Source organism: Squalius cephalus, assembly GCF_949319135.1.
Source record: "Squalius cephalus genome assembly, chromosome: 14".
Lineage (NCBI taxonomy): Eukaryota > Metazoa > Chordata > Actinopteri > Cypriniformes > Leuciscidae > Squalius > Squalius cephalus.
This window is the reverse complement of record NC_137135.1, coordinates 10,181,346-10,196,751: the sequence shown is the minus strand read 5'-3', so window position 1 is coordinate 10,196,751 and position 15,406 is coordinate 10,181,346. Positions and strand designations below refer to the sequence as shown.

At 40.5% G+C, this 15,406-nt stretch overlaps 1 protein-coding gene across 3 annotated transcripts in view; it reads right to left on the bottom strand.

Annotated features, from left to right (window-relative positions):
• The window catches only part of il1rapl2 (interleukin 1 receptor accessory protein-like 2), a 579,732-nt gene that overhangs the window by 3,740 nt on the left and 560,586 nt on the right, over positions 1-15,406 (bottom strand). For all 3 annotated transcript variants that reach the window (XM_079892460.1, XM_079892462.1, XM_079892461.1), the window contains 4 exons: positions 14,813-14,942; positions 11,881-12,026; positions 10,445-10,585; positions 8,538-8,708 (listed from right to left, as the gene is read on the bottom strand). In XM_079892460.1, the coding sequence (XP_079748586.1) occupies positions 8,538-8,708; positions 10,445-10,585; positions 11,881-12,026; positions 14,813-14,942 (588 nt within the window). The remainder of the gene's footprint in view (positions 1-8,537; positions 8,709-10,444; positions 10,586-11,880; positions 12,027-14,812; positions 14,943-15,406) is intronic.

The following is a 15,406-nucleotide window of genomic DNA, read 5'->3' as shown; positions in this document are numbered from 1 at the left end:
GTCCGCACACCAAAAATCGTTCTCGACTGCTCCCTACCGGTCAGCCACTTCAGGGGGTCGGGAACGAGTCTCGGTTGACACCCGAGGCCAGCCTCGAGAGGCTGGTTCCCTTAGTAGATTATCTCGGCACATGATCATGCCTTCCGAATATATCTGCGTGGGCCCTGCGTACTGTAGAGCTGGGTTACAGACTGCAGTTCAGCTCCCCTCCCCCGAAGTTCCACCGGGTGGTCTGGACTGTGGTCGGCCCAGAGCAGCTTCGGGTTATAGAACAGGAAGTTCAATCCCTGTTGGTCAAGGAGGCCATAGAACGTGTTCCTCTGCCAGACAGGGAGTCCGGGTTCTACAGCCGGTACTTCATAGTTCCCAAGAAGGATGGGGGATTGCGTCCAATAATAGATCTCAGGCACTTGAATCGTTCTCTGAGGAAATTCAGGTTCAAGATGCTCACAATTCCAGCCATCGTGTGTCAGATCCAGTTTGAGGACTGGTTTGTCACGATAGATCTGAAGGACGCATACTTCCATATATCCATCCTTCCATGTCACAGGAAATTCCTGAGGTTCGCTTTCGGGGGCGAAACGTACCAATATCAGGTTCTTCCCTTTGGCCTAGCTCTCTCCCTTCGCACCTTCACCAAGTGCATGGATGCAGCGCTGGCTCCGCTGAGACTCCAGGGCATCTGTGTACTCAATTATATCGACGACTGGCTAATATTGGCCAAGTTGCGCGAGATGGCAGTTCGGCATCGAGATGTCGTTCTGGCCCATATCAGGTGCTTGGGGCTGAGACTCAACACGAAAAAGAGTGTGTTGACGCCCTCCCAGAGGACTACGTTCCTGGGAGTTGTATGGGACTCCACGATGATGCGGGCACAAATGTCTCCCGCGCGCGTGGAGTCCACACGGGCGATGGTCTCCAGAGCGAAGCTAGGCCACAACCTCACTGTGAAGCAGTTTCAGAGACTGCTGGGGCTCATGGCAGCAGCGTCCAACGTCTTACCTTTTGGCCTGCTACACATGAGACCCCTACAGTGGTGGTTGAGAGCCAAGGGGTTTTCCCAGAGGGGAAATCCGTTCCGTATGATCAGGATAACACGCAGATGCCTTTGTTCTCTTGTCATATGGAGGAAACCTTGGTTCCTGTCCCAGGGACCGGTGCTGGGAGCATCGTGTTGCCGGAAGACCGTTTCAACAGATCCCTCCCTCACTGGTTGGGGTGTGGTCATGGACGGCCGCTTTGCGAGAGGCCTGTGGGAGACCCGGCATTCTTCCTGGCACATCAACTGCCTGGAAATGCTTTTTCCCGGACCTCCGCGGCCACCATGTCCTGATACGCTCGGACAACACGTCTGTAGTCGCGTATCTGAATCATCAGGGGGGTCTGAGGTCGTGCCCTCTATGCAGACTGGCACACCAGATCCTTCTGTGGTCCCAGGGGAAACTGTCATCTCTCAGAGCGATGTACGTCCCCGGGGACCAAAATCAGGGAGCAGACATCCTGTCGAGGCAGGGGCTGAGGCCCGGGGAGTGGCGACTCCACCCCGAGGTGGTGGAGGCCATGTGCGTGAGATTCAGCCCAGTGGAAGTGGATCTGTTCGCGTCTCAAGAGACGTCCCACTGTCCACTGTGGTTCTCTCTCAGGTATCCAACTCCGCTGGGGCTGGACGCCATGATGCAGACGTGGCCGAGGCTGCGTCTGTATGCATTTCCCCCGATCGCTCTGCTCCCGGGAGTCTTGGAGCGGGTCCGCCGGGAGGGGATCAGCCTACTTTTAGTAGCACCCCGCTGGCCGACCCGGGTATGGTTCTCGGACATTGTAGCACTGCTGGATGGCCTCCCGTGGCAGCTCTGAGGAGGGATCTGCTGTCGCAGGCAGGGGGCAAAATATTTCACCCCCGGCCAGAGCTGTGGAACCTCTGGGTCTGGCCCCTGAGGGGGCTCGGTACCTAGAGGCTGGCCTGTCAGCAGGTGTTGTCGAGACCCTACTCAGCTCCAGGGCTCCTTCCACCAGGAGACTGTACAGCCTGAAGTAGAATGTGTTTTCCACTTGGTGTAGAGAGCGTGAGGTGGACCCAGTTAACTGCCCAGTGGCTTCAGTGCTGGAGTTCCTCCAAGATCGTTTCTCCGCCGGTCTTACCCCGTCCACAATTAAGGTGTATGTGGCTGCCATTGGGGCTTTCCACTCGCCTGTAGGTGATGGGCCCTTGGGAAAGCACCATCTGGTTGTACGTTTCCTCCGTGGGGCTCGGAGGATGAGGCCTGCGGCTCACTCCAGAGTCCCAACTTGGGACCTGGCGGTGGTTCTTGAAGGGTTGGCTGAGGCCCCCTTCGAGCCACTGGAGTCGGCTGAGGCAAAGAACCTGTGCCCGGTTGCATAAAGCACCTTAAGTGTAATTTTCCCTTGAAGGGACACCAGGCAAGTCTGAGTGTTTTTTCTCTACGAAGCTCCCCCTAGTGTCTGGTAGTAAATGCTTTCAAACACTCTGTCATAAAAACGAACTGTTGTCCCTCCCCCCTTGCCACGAGCAACCCAGCTGATCAGCTGTCAACCCAGCTGAGCAGAGGAACCGGCTATTTCAAAACCAGTTATGTCTACCGAGGCAAGTAAAGCAATATTTTCTTTCCAACTGATGGCGATTTTTTTTTTTTTATTGTGTTGTCATGCATACTAGTATTTTTAACGGGAACGAACGATATGAACGAGGCGAACTACTGCTTTCGTGTTTGTTTGTTTTTGGGAGAGTGGGCATGAGCATTAAAAAAAAAAAAAAAAAATATATATATATATATATATATATATATATATATATATATATATATATATATATATATATCGGAGGCTAATATTTGTCTAAAGTTATATTAGCAAGGTCTATAAGTTCATCTGGTAGAATGACGGTTTACCTTTGCTTGTCTAAGAAAACATCAGAACGTTTTTTCTAGCTCGATCATGATATGTGCAACATGTTTATTGCCTATTATCAGACGTGTTGACTTAGTGACATAAAATAAAAGTGCAAGTTACACAGATAAAACCGACAGAGGAACGGCCAAACAACTACAGAAATCAAACGTGTTTGCTAATATAATGACAATGCTAACATCAAAGTTATAGTATCTAGCGTACTAGTAAGCCTGTAACAGACAGCGATCATAATAAAACCTTTACAGACAATAGCAAACATCCTGAGGTCACAATTACTTGAAATTTAAATATTAAACACAGTTTATTCCAAAGATACTTGCAACAGCAGCCAGGTCAGCATCCGTTTTGCAGGCTTCTGTTTCTCTCAGTTCTCGCCATTCTGAAAAAGCCGGTCCGATATTTACTCGAGTTTGACTTCTTGCTCGGTCAGTCTCCAGTTTCCTCTTTCGTTGGTCCTCCGACAAAGATTTCCTAGCTTTCTGCTTCTTTTTTACAGGCTCAGCCATAACTCAATCTATCGTTGCCCTTTGCTTATAGCTAGCCGGTGCTTGAATGGGGGCGTGTACGTGTGCAGTGCCGTCAAGCAATTCGTTACATCGCGAGACCTGATATCACGCGATACTTCCTGACGGCGAGGCCGCCGACCCGCCGGCCCAAAGTTGCAAGTGAGTTTTTTCCGCTCTCGGTCACCAGGGGGGTGCGAAACCACCACCATTCAACCCGAAATAAGTAATATAACCATTCCACTGACTCCGAAGCTGTTCAGTTAAGGTTAAAAAGTTACCTAGAGCACCTTTAAGTTCGCCCTTATGTTTCCCTTAAACCTAAGGGTGTTGCAGAAAAAACCCTTAAGTGTTACTTAAGGGTTTCTTTAAGTGAAACGTCATAAACACTTAGAATTTCCCTTAAATGCTTTTTTATCACTTAAAGGAATAGTTCACTTTAAAATGAAAATTCTGTCATCATATACTCACCCTCATGGTGTTTCAAACCTGTATGAATGTCTTTCTTCTGCTGAACAGAAAGGAAGATATTTAGAAGAATGTCAGTAACCAGACAGTTTCTGGGTCCCATTGACTTCCATAGTATATTTTTTTCCTACTATGGAAGTCAATGGGACCCAGAAACTGCCTGGTTACTGACATTCTTCTAAATATCTTCCTTTCAGTTCAGCAGAAGAAAGACATTCATACAGGTTTGAAACAACATGAGGGTGAGTATATGATGACAGAATTTTCATTTTAAAGTGAACTATTGCTTTAAGTAATCCCTTAAAAAGCGTTAAGTGTTGCATAAAACCCATTAACGGTCATTTCCCTAAGTATAACTTAAGGTTTGAAAATCATAACCTTAAGAGTAACGCGGACAAAAATAAGACGACATTGCTGAATTTATGGAACCAGCTGAAGATCATTATGTGCCAAGAATAATTTTTAGGGATAGGGAGAACCCTTTGGACCATCTTAGCGATGAAAAATTGTTGCAAGAATACTGATTTGATCGACGTGCAATATTTGACATCACTAACAAACTAGACGGCGACCTTGACCATGTCACACATCGCAACCACTCTTTACCTGCGGTGTTACAACTGCTTATAGCACTGCTTATACCCTCACGCGGAAGAGGGGAGACTTCACCTGCTCTGCCCAGTCAGAGCCCTAAGAGTGTACTTGGAGAAGTCTTCTCAGTGGAGGAAGTCAGACCAGTTGTTGGTGTACTTTGGTTCACCCAAGAAAGGGCTGCCTGCATCTAAACAGACAATCAGCAATTGGATTGTCCAGGCTATCACGGCTTATCAGGTGGGCAATTTGCCTTCACCTATGACCGTGAGGCCTCATTCCACCAGGGGCATGGCCTCGGTGGCCCTCCTTTCAGGCGTCTCGCTTCAGGAGATCTGGGAGGCGGCCGGGTGGGCCACCCCGCACACCTTCATACGTTTCTACAGTCTGCAACTCCCTGTGACGCCTGGCGCCAGAGTGCTCGCGTCCTAAGTGTGCCTGGTCTCCCAGCTTCACACTAGGGCGGGTGTGATTAAGGTGTGGCATAGTGGGCATTCATAGTCACGACGACGACACAGTGCGAGTTCCCTCGAAGGGGAACGTCTCAGGTTACGACTGTAACCCTTGTTCCCCGAGAAGGGAACGAGACACTGCGTCTCGTTGCCACACCTATCACGGGCAGAGCGCTTGCTTCATCGCAAAAGAGCTAACGTGTGTTTGTGCCGGCGTCCCTTTGTATCTTCCGGGTATGCCGTCATCTACTACGTCATGACGCAGCACCAATCAGGATTGGATGGATTTCATTCATGCTTCAGACGCGCTACGCTAAGGGCATTCCCCAAAGTGTCGTCACGACGACGACGCAGTGTCTCGTTCCCTTCTCAGGGAACAAGGGTTACAGTCGTAACCCGAGACGTTTTCTCCAGAACGGCTTTATATACACTACCGTTCAAAAGTTTGGGGTCAGTAAGATTTTTAATGTTTTTGAAAGAAGTATCTTCTGCTCACCAAGGCTGCATTTATTTGATTAAAAATACAAACAAAATCAGTAATATTGTGAAATATTATTCCCAATTTAAAACAGCTGTTTTCAATGTGAATATACAGTAAAGTGTAATTTATTCCTGTGATCAAAGCTGAATTTTCAGCATCATTACTCCAGTCTTCAGTGTCACATGATCCTTCATAAATCATTCTAAAATGATGATTTGATGTTCAAGAAACATTTACGATTATTATCAATGTTGAAAACAGTTATTTACATTTTTATTTCATGATGCTATGATGAATAGAAAGTTCAAAAGAACAGCATTTATCTGAAATCTAAAGCTTTTGTAACATTAAACACTACTGTTCAAAAGTTTGGGGTCAGTAAGAATTTTATTTTTATTTTTGGGGGAAAGAAATAAAATAAATCAATACTTTTATTCAACAAGGATGTTAATAAAAACAACTGTTTTCAACATTGATAATAATAATAATGAATGTTTCTTGAGCATCAAATCATCATATTAGAATGATTTCTGAAGGATCATGTGACACTGAAGACTGGAGTAATGATGCTGAAAATTCAGCTTTGATCACAGGAATAAATTACAGTTTAAAATATATTAAAATAGAAAACAGTCATTTTAAATTGTCATAATATTTCACAATATTACTGTTTTTTATTATTGTTTTTTATCAAATAAATGCAGCCTTGGTGAGCAGAAGATACTTCTTTTAAAAACATTAAAATCTTACTGACCCCAAACTTTTTTTAATAACTAAATTAATAACTTTTTTACAACAAAAATGAAACATCACTGAACTTACTTAAGCTGGACTGTACCACTATTTTCTTCTGTAAACAAACTTTGTTGCATTATTATCCTGTTATCTCTGTAAAGCTGCTTTGAAGCAATCTGGATTGTAAAAAGCACTATATAAATAAATGTGACTTGACTTGTCTTACCCTGCAGCTGGTCTCTAAAACACACATTCCCGAATCTCAATAGTTTTTGATTGGATAAAATGAATGGAGAATATCTTGTGTTTTTTCCGTGGGTGCTAGAGCCCCCGAACACCCACAGGATCGGCGCCTATGGTGGGCAGTGAGAAACCACCTACACTAGCAACCATCCAGAACATTTGAGCAGCTGGGAGCAATGTGCTAGAACACCGTACTTCAGAGAAATGGCCCAGCAATCACCCAGAACACTCTAGCAACTGCAGTCGATCAATCATAACAGCGTAGCAAACACATAGAAATGCCCTAGCAATCCGTCAGAACACCTCAGCAACTATATTTTTCTCTCTCTCTCTGTCACACACACATATCTCAACGACCGTATTACAATTAGAAGGAGCACCTTAACAACCGTGCAGCACCACCAGGGCAACAACCCACAAGACTTTTATGTATTTCTTCCACAAAAATTGAAAATGATTTAATCTATTAATTAATTTATTAAAAAAAAACAAAAAAAAAAAAAACAGTAATAATTCAAACAATGATTTGAAATCACCTAATCTGTGATGAGCATGTTCTGAACTACTATATTCAAATGTTTTGAGATATTTTTCATAAAATCATAAAAATCTAAAAATGTTACATGATACAACTGTCCAAATATCAGAGAAAAAGCCTTAAGAAAACCTTATTAAGTAGATTAGAAAGAAAATAGCTTCACTGCTTATTAACAAATAAAAAAAAAAAGTCCGTGTAGTACCACCATCATGGAGAAACTTGCTGGGGTAAAATCAATAAAAAAAATTTTTTAAATTAAAACTCTTACATTACCAGGCAAGGAACATACTCTGAGAAATTTTACTTATAACACATGACTTACGCTGAAACTTATTACAACTTGAAATTAGCAGTTTTCATATGAAACCATTTCAGTGAATATATTGAATACATTACTAAAGGTGCATCACATTATCGGAATTTCAGTGACATTTTGCGCACAAAACAGGTCCATTGTCAATTGTGTAATGATGTATGACTTTTCTGTTGGTCAGTGCAACAAATGCATAATCTTGAACATGAACAAAATCTGCATGGGGATCTTTTTTTTTTTACCCTCATGCAAACTCCTGATCGCACGGATTGGAACTTCGGAATGACTGGATTTTGAACCTTAAGAACTTGGCTTATTGGCCAGTGCTTCAACAGTAGAAGGCACATGAGCTCTGTGTGCTACAATGCTGTGTTTCCGTTTCTTTCCTCATCGTCCTGATTCTCCATGTGGAGGGGAACATCTGTCGCACCTGCAGTGTCACAATCTGCTGTGGAGAGAAGCGAGAGCTTGTTCTGCTTCTGACAGCGTCGGCCATGAATGTAGAGACATTCAGATATTTGAACTGCCGTTATCTGTGTGTGGCCATTGAACAGTAAGTGCAGAAAAACATATTTTACTGTCACTATGTTCATATAGGTTGGAATAAATCAGTCAGTATTGTTGCATTCACATTTTTTGCCTTTTATTTAATAGTTTGAGGCCTTTGACTTGGTAACAAAGGCTGAAATGATTCACAGACTATAATTTCATGATGTTTGAAACTGCTTCATGTGTAAAATATGATATTCAAGCTTTTCATTTTCTTCTTGCTGAGTTAAATCCGTTTCAACTCTTCATATTGTTAATAACAAGCTCTTTGTCATCAGCTCAGAAGTAAACCACTCACAGGAAGTGAATCTCTCTCCTAGTTTCACATGGCTCTCTGTTTTCTGCAAATGTCATACTTCTCTGTGCATGTGGACTAATCACAAACTCAGGATCCAGTTTGAGTAGGCAAACGTTTATAATGAGGGGTTGGACTTGTTCGGTTTTGTCAAAGCAAAACCAGTCCTGGAGTTTGTTGAACTCACTTTGTGGTACAGGCCACAGGACACCTATCAGTGCTTATTTTGGGACATTATCCCTCACATATCTTTCCAGTACCCTAGAATTGATTAGATGACGAATGTAGAGCTGCAGTTACAAGGCAGAAACACTTCTGTAACACTGTGTGTATGCCTCCAGCAGGCTTGTGTGCAAGGCCGTGTCAGTCATGCGCCTGATTAAATTCTAATTTGCACTCATGAATGAAAAGGGATGTGAAATGGCAGGGTGTTGTTCTTACTGCTGCTGGGTATGAGGTCCCGGTGTGGAATGAAGAGTTTATATCCGTAGTGTTTCTCCAGAACGTCGGGTAAGATCTCCAGAGCAAACAGCTCCTCCTCACTCATCTCTCGCTCCACTGACTCCAAGTCCACTTTGGTGTAAGAGAGGTAGGCATCATATTCCTTGTTGTCTGAAAAGAACAGATAAGTTGTACACTGAAAAAAAACAACAACGTAATTTTATACTAATTACTACAATACTCTAATTTGTTAAAGCCAAATTAATTAGTTATTTTTTTCAACTTATGTTTAATGTATTATTTTAAATTGATTTAATATATATCTAAAATACTTAAAATATGAGAAAAACATTCATATAAAGTAAAAAGAAATACTAAAATTACTAGTTAATTTTTCTATGGTGAGTTTTATTTGCTTTTAGACAAACTGAACAAAACCATAAATATACACTTTATGCCTTTACTCTGACTTTATTAACCAATGCCTTTGCTGCTGAACTTCGAGGATCCAATTCAACCACACCAAAAAGTAGAAGGACTTTAGACAAGCATCACATGTGTGTTGGAATTTTTTTTAATTATTATTATTATTTTATTGCTGAAGTAAGAGTGTTGAACTTTCTTCTCCTGTTTCTTTCTTAATCTTCTGCGATCCAGAATGGCAGCACAGCTGAAAGGTTTGAGCTGCGCCCTCAACTGTACAGACATTTGCATTTCTTTCAACATGAGGCTTATTCATTTCACTTTTTGCATGAAAGAGTCTTTACATTTGGCAAATTATGTTTCACAGGTGATTTGTAAAACACAGTATCATGAAAATTTCTTACTATTTTACATTTTTGGAAAATTGGTGGCAAACTGGTACGGTCTCATTTGTATGACCTGCTCTCACTCCACTAAGGGTTAAGTTCAGAGGTGCAGCTTCACGCTTAATGAATCGCGAAAAATCACGCTTTCTTGTGAGATCAGTTTGGATTTTAAACATTTTTAATGTGTTTTGATGAAAGAATTGCATTTTGCATAACTAGATAGCACCTGGTTGTTTATTAAAACAACACTCGTTTCAATGTTGCAGTGACTAATATATGTTTATGCCTCCTTCAGGGTCACATGATTATATTAATTTAGTTAATTCATTTTCCTTAGTAGTGTTAGAAAGAAAAAGAAAAAACATGAAGCATATCTTTTTTTAAAGCATGCTTATTTTCCTGTGCTTGTTATTTTATTTTATTTTAAATTTACCAGCTAATAAATCTCCAAGATTGCATGTTTTATACATATATTATTATCCTGTGTTCTTATTCCCATTTCCACATTACAATAAACTGTACACTAAATGGCCAAAAATATGTGGACACTAAACATCATATTCTGTAGGCCTACCCACAATCATAATCAGCAAACACATAATCATGTACAATTTATTGTTCCATTTCAAAACATGAATCGCTCCTTCATTTGCTCCCACTGTTCGGTGAATGATGAGATGTTGGAACATGAACAGAAATGCTCTCTATGCTCTGCACTGTCTGAATGTTTCAGTACAGGTCAAGAAGCCCTTCTGTGGCCCTGGACCCGTTGGTTTGTCTGTTTGGTAACTGTGCCACTGGATGCATTTAATTCTGTAAAATGACTGAATTGTTTTAGTTGTGATGCAAGTACTTTGTGGTTTAGTTACTGTGAGTAAGGGTAAGCTGCTCTCCATGAAGAATTTTTCTGCTTTTACTTCCAGTAAATTGTATAGCTAACTGTTTGTTAGATGTATTTTTAGGCATGTTTGTAGGAAGAAAGAGCCATTATTTAGAGCCATCTCAGCTGATCCAAGTGTTCAGGGCAATTAATCAATGCAGAAAAAAAAAAAAATTATTATTAGTAGTAGTAATGTTATTACTACTATTATTACGTACCATCATCTGCCTCATCACTGCCGAAGTGTCGCCGGTAGCACAGCATGATCTCCACATTATAGCACTTATAGATGGCAGTGAAGATCCCCAATAACAGCATGATCGCGCCCAGACCACCAACCAACTCCAACCTGTACATGTCTACATGAGAACAGAAACACACTTTCATCACGTCTTGACTGTCCACGGTAATGTGCAGCAAGAGAATGGGCAAAATCAATATAATCAATCTTCTTTATATGTCTATACATTTAAAAAATCCTTTCCCTACTGATCATTGGTCATTATATGCAAACAAAATGTGATTTCCACCACCAAATCACCAGTCTTTTGTAGCCAATGTCATAGCAGCTGCTCTTAGGGGAAAAAAGTGATCCTCCACCTTTCAATCCAAATCCATAGATTCCTAAAGGATGGATTTTATATATGTATCTGGGATTTATTACTTGATTTATTACAAATTCACAGGTGAAATTCATAAGCCAAAACATGCAGAAATACGTGGAAAGCACTGCAGAAAAACAAAAGGATGATAAGACCCTTCTTCCAAGCCCACAGCACAAGTGGAGTTTATGTCAGCGCCCGCTATTGGTGTGGAAAAGCAAAGCAGTCACATCTTCATCAGTGAGAGTCAAAAAGTTAGACTACAGCCATTCTCTTACACAGAGAGCACGTACAATTAATGGTACAATTGATATTTTTGGGATGAGGGAAGATAGCAAACGATAATACACTGAGAAACAGGCATGTACCCTGAACTCTCGGTTGATTGAACCCAATGTTACTCGAGGTAAGCCGGTTCAAATCCATGTTCTGAAGTACGTTCAGTCAACCCGGAGTATGAAGATCAGAGATAATGGTGACACACAAAGACATTCTCAACCGAACGCCGAATCCAGGAGTCACCATGGAAACGGATGCTAAGAAGAAGCCCGCCATACTTCTTTTGTTAAATGATGATTTACATTCTTAGTGCATATCGCCACCTACGGGGCAGTCGTGTAATCATTTTTTCTTCAATCGTATCTTTTAATTTTTAATCAGTTTTTTCATTACTGTGAACAAGAATTCAGTTTTTTTTTTATGCTAATTATACATTAAAAAAATAAAGAACTAACAAAAACTGTTGAGTGCAGATCCACAATGTGTGAGATGAAGATAAAATAAATGAATTGGAGTAAAATAAGCATTGCTACCTGCACCGGAGAAAGTTGTGTTCAGAAAATAATTTGCTATGGCCACTTACATACCCCTGAAATTTACCTCAGGTTTTGGAACTGAAAGTTGAGGTTATCTGCTAACTCAGAGTAAACTTACCCAAATAAGTCACATAACCTTCTTTGTGGAATAGCCCCAGATTTACTGCTGTGTCGACAGTTGAGCTGAAAACATGCAGAACATCTATGTGCCGTACGAGATCGTTCCCAGTGATTTACCTTTCTTCTGCAAGATAGCACTTCCACTGCCACGGCCAATATGGTTCTCCACATTACAGGTGTAGTTGCCCATGTCCATCTCATCCACAGCATCAAAGATCAGAGACAGCTCCACCTCCTTCTCCCCCAGAAACTCTCGCACCACCCTGCACAAACACACATGCTTTAGCACACTTCCAAGCTATTTATACATATATATCACCTTAATGTAAATTCATGTTCATTGAATATGTGTTAACAATGTGTAAACACTATCTGAATGCAACTAGGAGAAATATCATGGCTTTAATGAATATACTGAACAAACAGTATTTTCCCATATAGGAAAAATTCATCTGTTGATCAGTTTCATATTTCAGTCTGAATATGTTCAGACTTTCATTTCTTTAGACACACTGCCTCACAATATTTGAAGGTTCTCTAAGATGAACTGCTTTCTTTAGATCTCGCTCTCATATTTGGATTCTCTCTTATCTGAACATGCGTGGTAGTCAAACTTAGACAAAACAACATTGGGACCCCAGTGACTTTCATTTTTCAAAATAGCTTTTCTGTTCCAGGAAAGAAAGAAATGCAGATTTTGGAACAGATTCGTGGTGAACTATCGCATTCAAAGTTATAGACATACTTAGAAATGAAAAGAGGCAAAGTACTCATTAATCCTTTTGGAACATTTCCACCATGCTTTATGTTGATACAAATGACATATGTCAAACAAAAAACTCAGCCACAGATATACTGATATTTTATAATCATTTATATACTGATATTGTACTTTATACTTAAAGGAAACTACTAAAACGGTATCCATTCCATCTTTTAAATGCCATCCTTTCAAACCTTAGGCTTACTAAAGATAAAGTTCAAGTATCTAATACATTATTCTCCAAAGCTCTTTATGCAGCCTCGAGACCTGGTTGTTTTCCAGATGAGAATTCTTTATTCTTCATTTGTGAAACATGAAGAAAGCTCCACTATTAATACGGCTCCAGCATCTCTTTCTGTAATTGAGGAGCATTAGTCACCTGAAATGAGAGAGTACTTCATAAAGATCAAACAGACATCAAAGATCAATAGATAACAGCTGATAATGGCTCAAACTGACGAAGCCCTCAAAGGAATTATGCAGATCACTGAAACAAGGTTGCATATTATAATGTTCTTCCATTTTTCCTGGTTTTGAGTGATCATTCAGAAATGGACACACTGTGATTGATCGAACTGTCCCTTTAATCCTATAGCAAATATTTTACACTAGGTTTTACTATCCTTCTGCGGACATTTGGTCCCCTCAATGTGGGTGAAACACAATTACTGAATGGGGGCATAACATAACTTTGATTGTTTTATATACAGTACCAGAAAATCTATTAAATGTTTATGTTTTTTTTATATTTTTGAAAGTCTCTTTGGCTCACCAAGGCTGCATTTACTTGATTAAAAATACTGTAAAAAAAAACAGTAAAATAGTGAAATACTATAACAATAAAAAAAAGAAAACTGTTTTCTATGATGAATAGAAAAAAACCCAGCATTTACTTATAGATTTTAATGTTTTTTTTTATAATCTGTTATGCCACATTTAGTGTGCCAAAACAATATTGTTTGAATTTCGTATTAAAACTTACAAAGTTTGAAAGCTGAGACTTTGTTTCATATCAAAAGTAGGCTTGCCAATTTGGCATGAGATTTACTTGGGCAGAGCGCGAGACAGAGCCCGAAAGTGTGTGTGTGTGTGTGTGTGTGTGTGTGTGTGTGTGTCCATGTTCAGCTGAAGAAAATGTAAGTTTGAGTAAACATCAGAGACACTGAGTTCTGCTGCTGGAGATCTGCATGTCTTCAGAGTTTAATGCTGCGGTCACACTTCATGATCTGAACACATCATAAACTATTGAAATAATTGTAGATTTCAGACACTTGCAAAACACTGAACACCCTAATGCTATCAATGGGTAACTGGCAATCACTCACATATATTAGCAGCAATAATATAAAATGACAACAGAACTCAACTCAACTTATCAGAAAGTCATAGCAAAGACTTTACTTCCTCTGACAACTATGGAAATTCAGAGTCAGACAGAAACTTCTAGATGGTTGTGGAGTGAACATCATCCCTCATCGAGTGCTATGGCAGCTCCGACACCATAACAAGGGAAAAACCACATTGATCAGTAGAACAGCTCATCCCTCAGTGTGATCCCTGTACATCCCACATACATCAGGGGAAATCCACTGGAAGAATGCCCAGTCCATTACAAAACTTACAATGTGAAGTTCAACTGACACAGTTTGATCACTGATGATGCACTTGAACAGTCTGTGTTTTTGGACAAAGCATGGTATTCTTATGCAAAGAAAATATGTTTACTTATATTTGAACAATCAATATATAAAATGATTTAATGAATTTTGAAATGATAAAGAATAATATATTGTCAATATATTAGAATATGTTGAGTAATACATAAGGAATTGACATTTTTTATATATTGAAAAATGCGACAATATATTTTCTTATATCTTCAGGCATACTTGGCCAGAAAAGCAGATTCAATTCAATTCAGTTGCAAAATTTGTGTTATGTTCTCACCATTACTGTTCTCTTGGGTGAATCCACCCCCTCCAACATCCCCCCCCCCCATGAGTATAAATAGCTTGTTTTGGGGGGTTTTGTCATGCAGCAACAAAAATCTATTCTATTCTATCCAGAGTACATCTTTTTGCACCCTTGTCCACTAGAGGTCTCTGTGCCCTCAGTAATCATAATGGATGCCGTCACACCTGTTTTCCTGGAGGTTGTTAGTGTTCTGTTATATAATCCTAGTCTGCTCTTCAGTTTCAGATCTGGGAAATCATGCATGCTTTAGCTATTTATAGTTTATTGTTCTTAATTCAAGTAGTAACAGGTAATAAGCCCGCAAAACAGTACCTGACTTCACTCTCTCTTATGTGTCCTTCCAACTCCTCTACAAACTTATCCCCCTTCATCCAGTAGATGATGGGCTTAGAATCACCGCTGTAGCCGAAAAAAGCCTTGCAGTCCAAGATGAGACGCATGCCTGCCAAAAAAGAAAAAGAAAACCACAAGAAATTAATCAGCATTAAATAGATAAAATCTGTTCCTGCATGATAAAAAATAAATAAATAAATAAAAAATAAATTGTTTCTTCACTCATGCTAGGAGATTTAAGAGCAGATCCTACAATGACCTGGATAAACAAACCCATATATAACAGACATGTGAACACTTTAAACCGGTGTTTCAAGGGAAGGATATCAGAGAGAAACGCAGCAAATGAATAAAAAGGTCCATTTGAAAGAACTAATGCATTGCTGCAGTCAAATCAGACCAAGACCCTTTAAAAGCAACCAAAGGTCAAAGTAAGAAACTCTCACAGACATTTATTCATATTCTCACCCACATAGAAAAGGAACTTTCACTGGGTGAAAGTAAACATGCCCACAGCATCTTGTTCATCTGTCTGCGAGATGCCTGCCAACACTGTCATCAGACAAACACTGT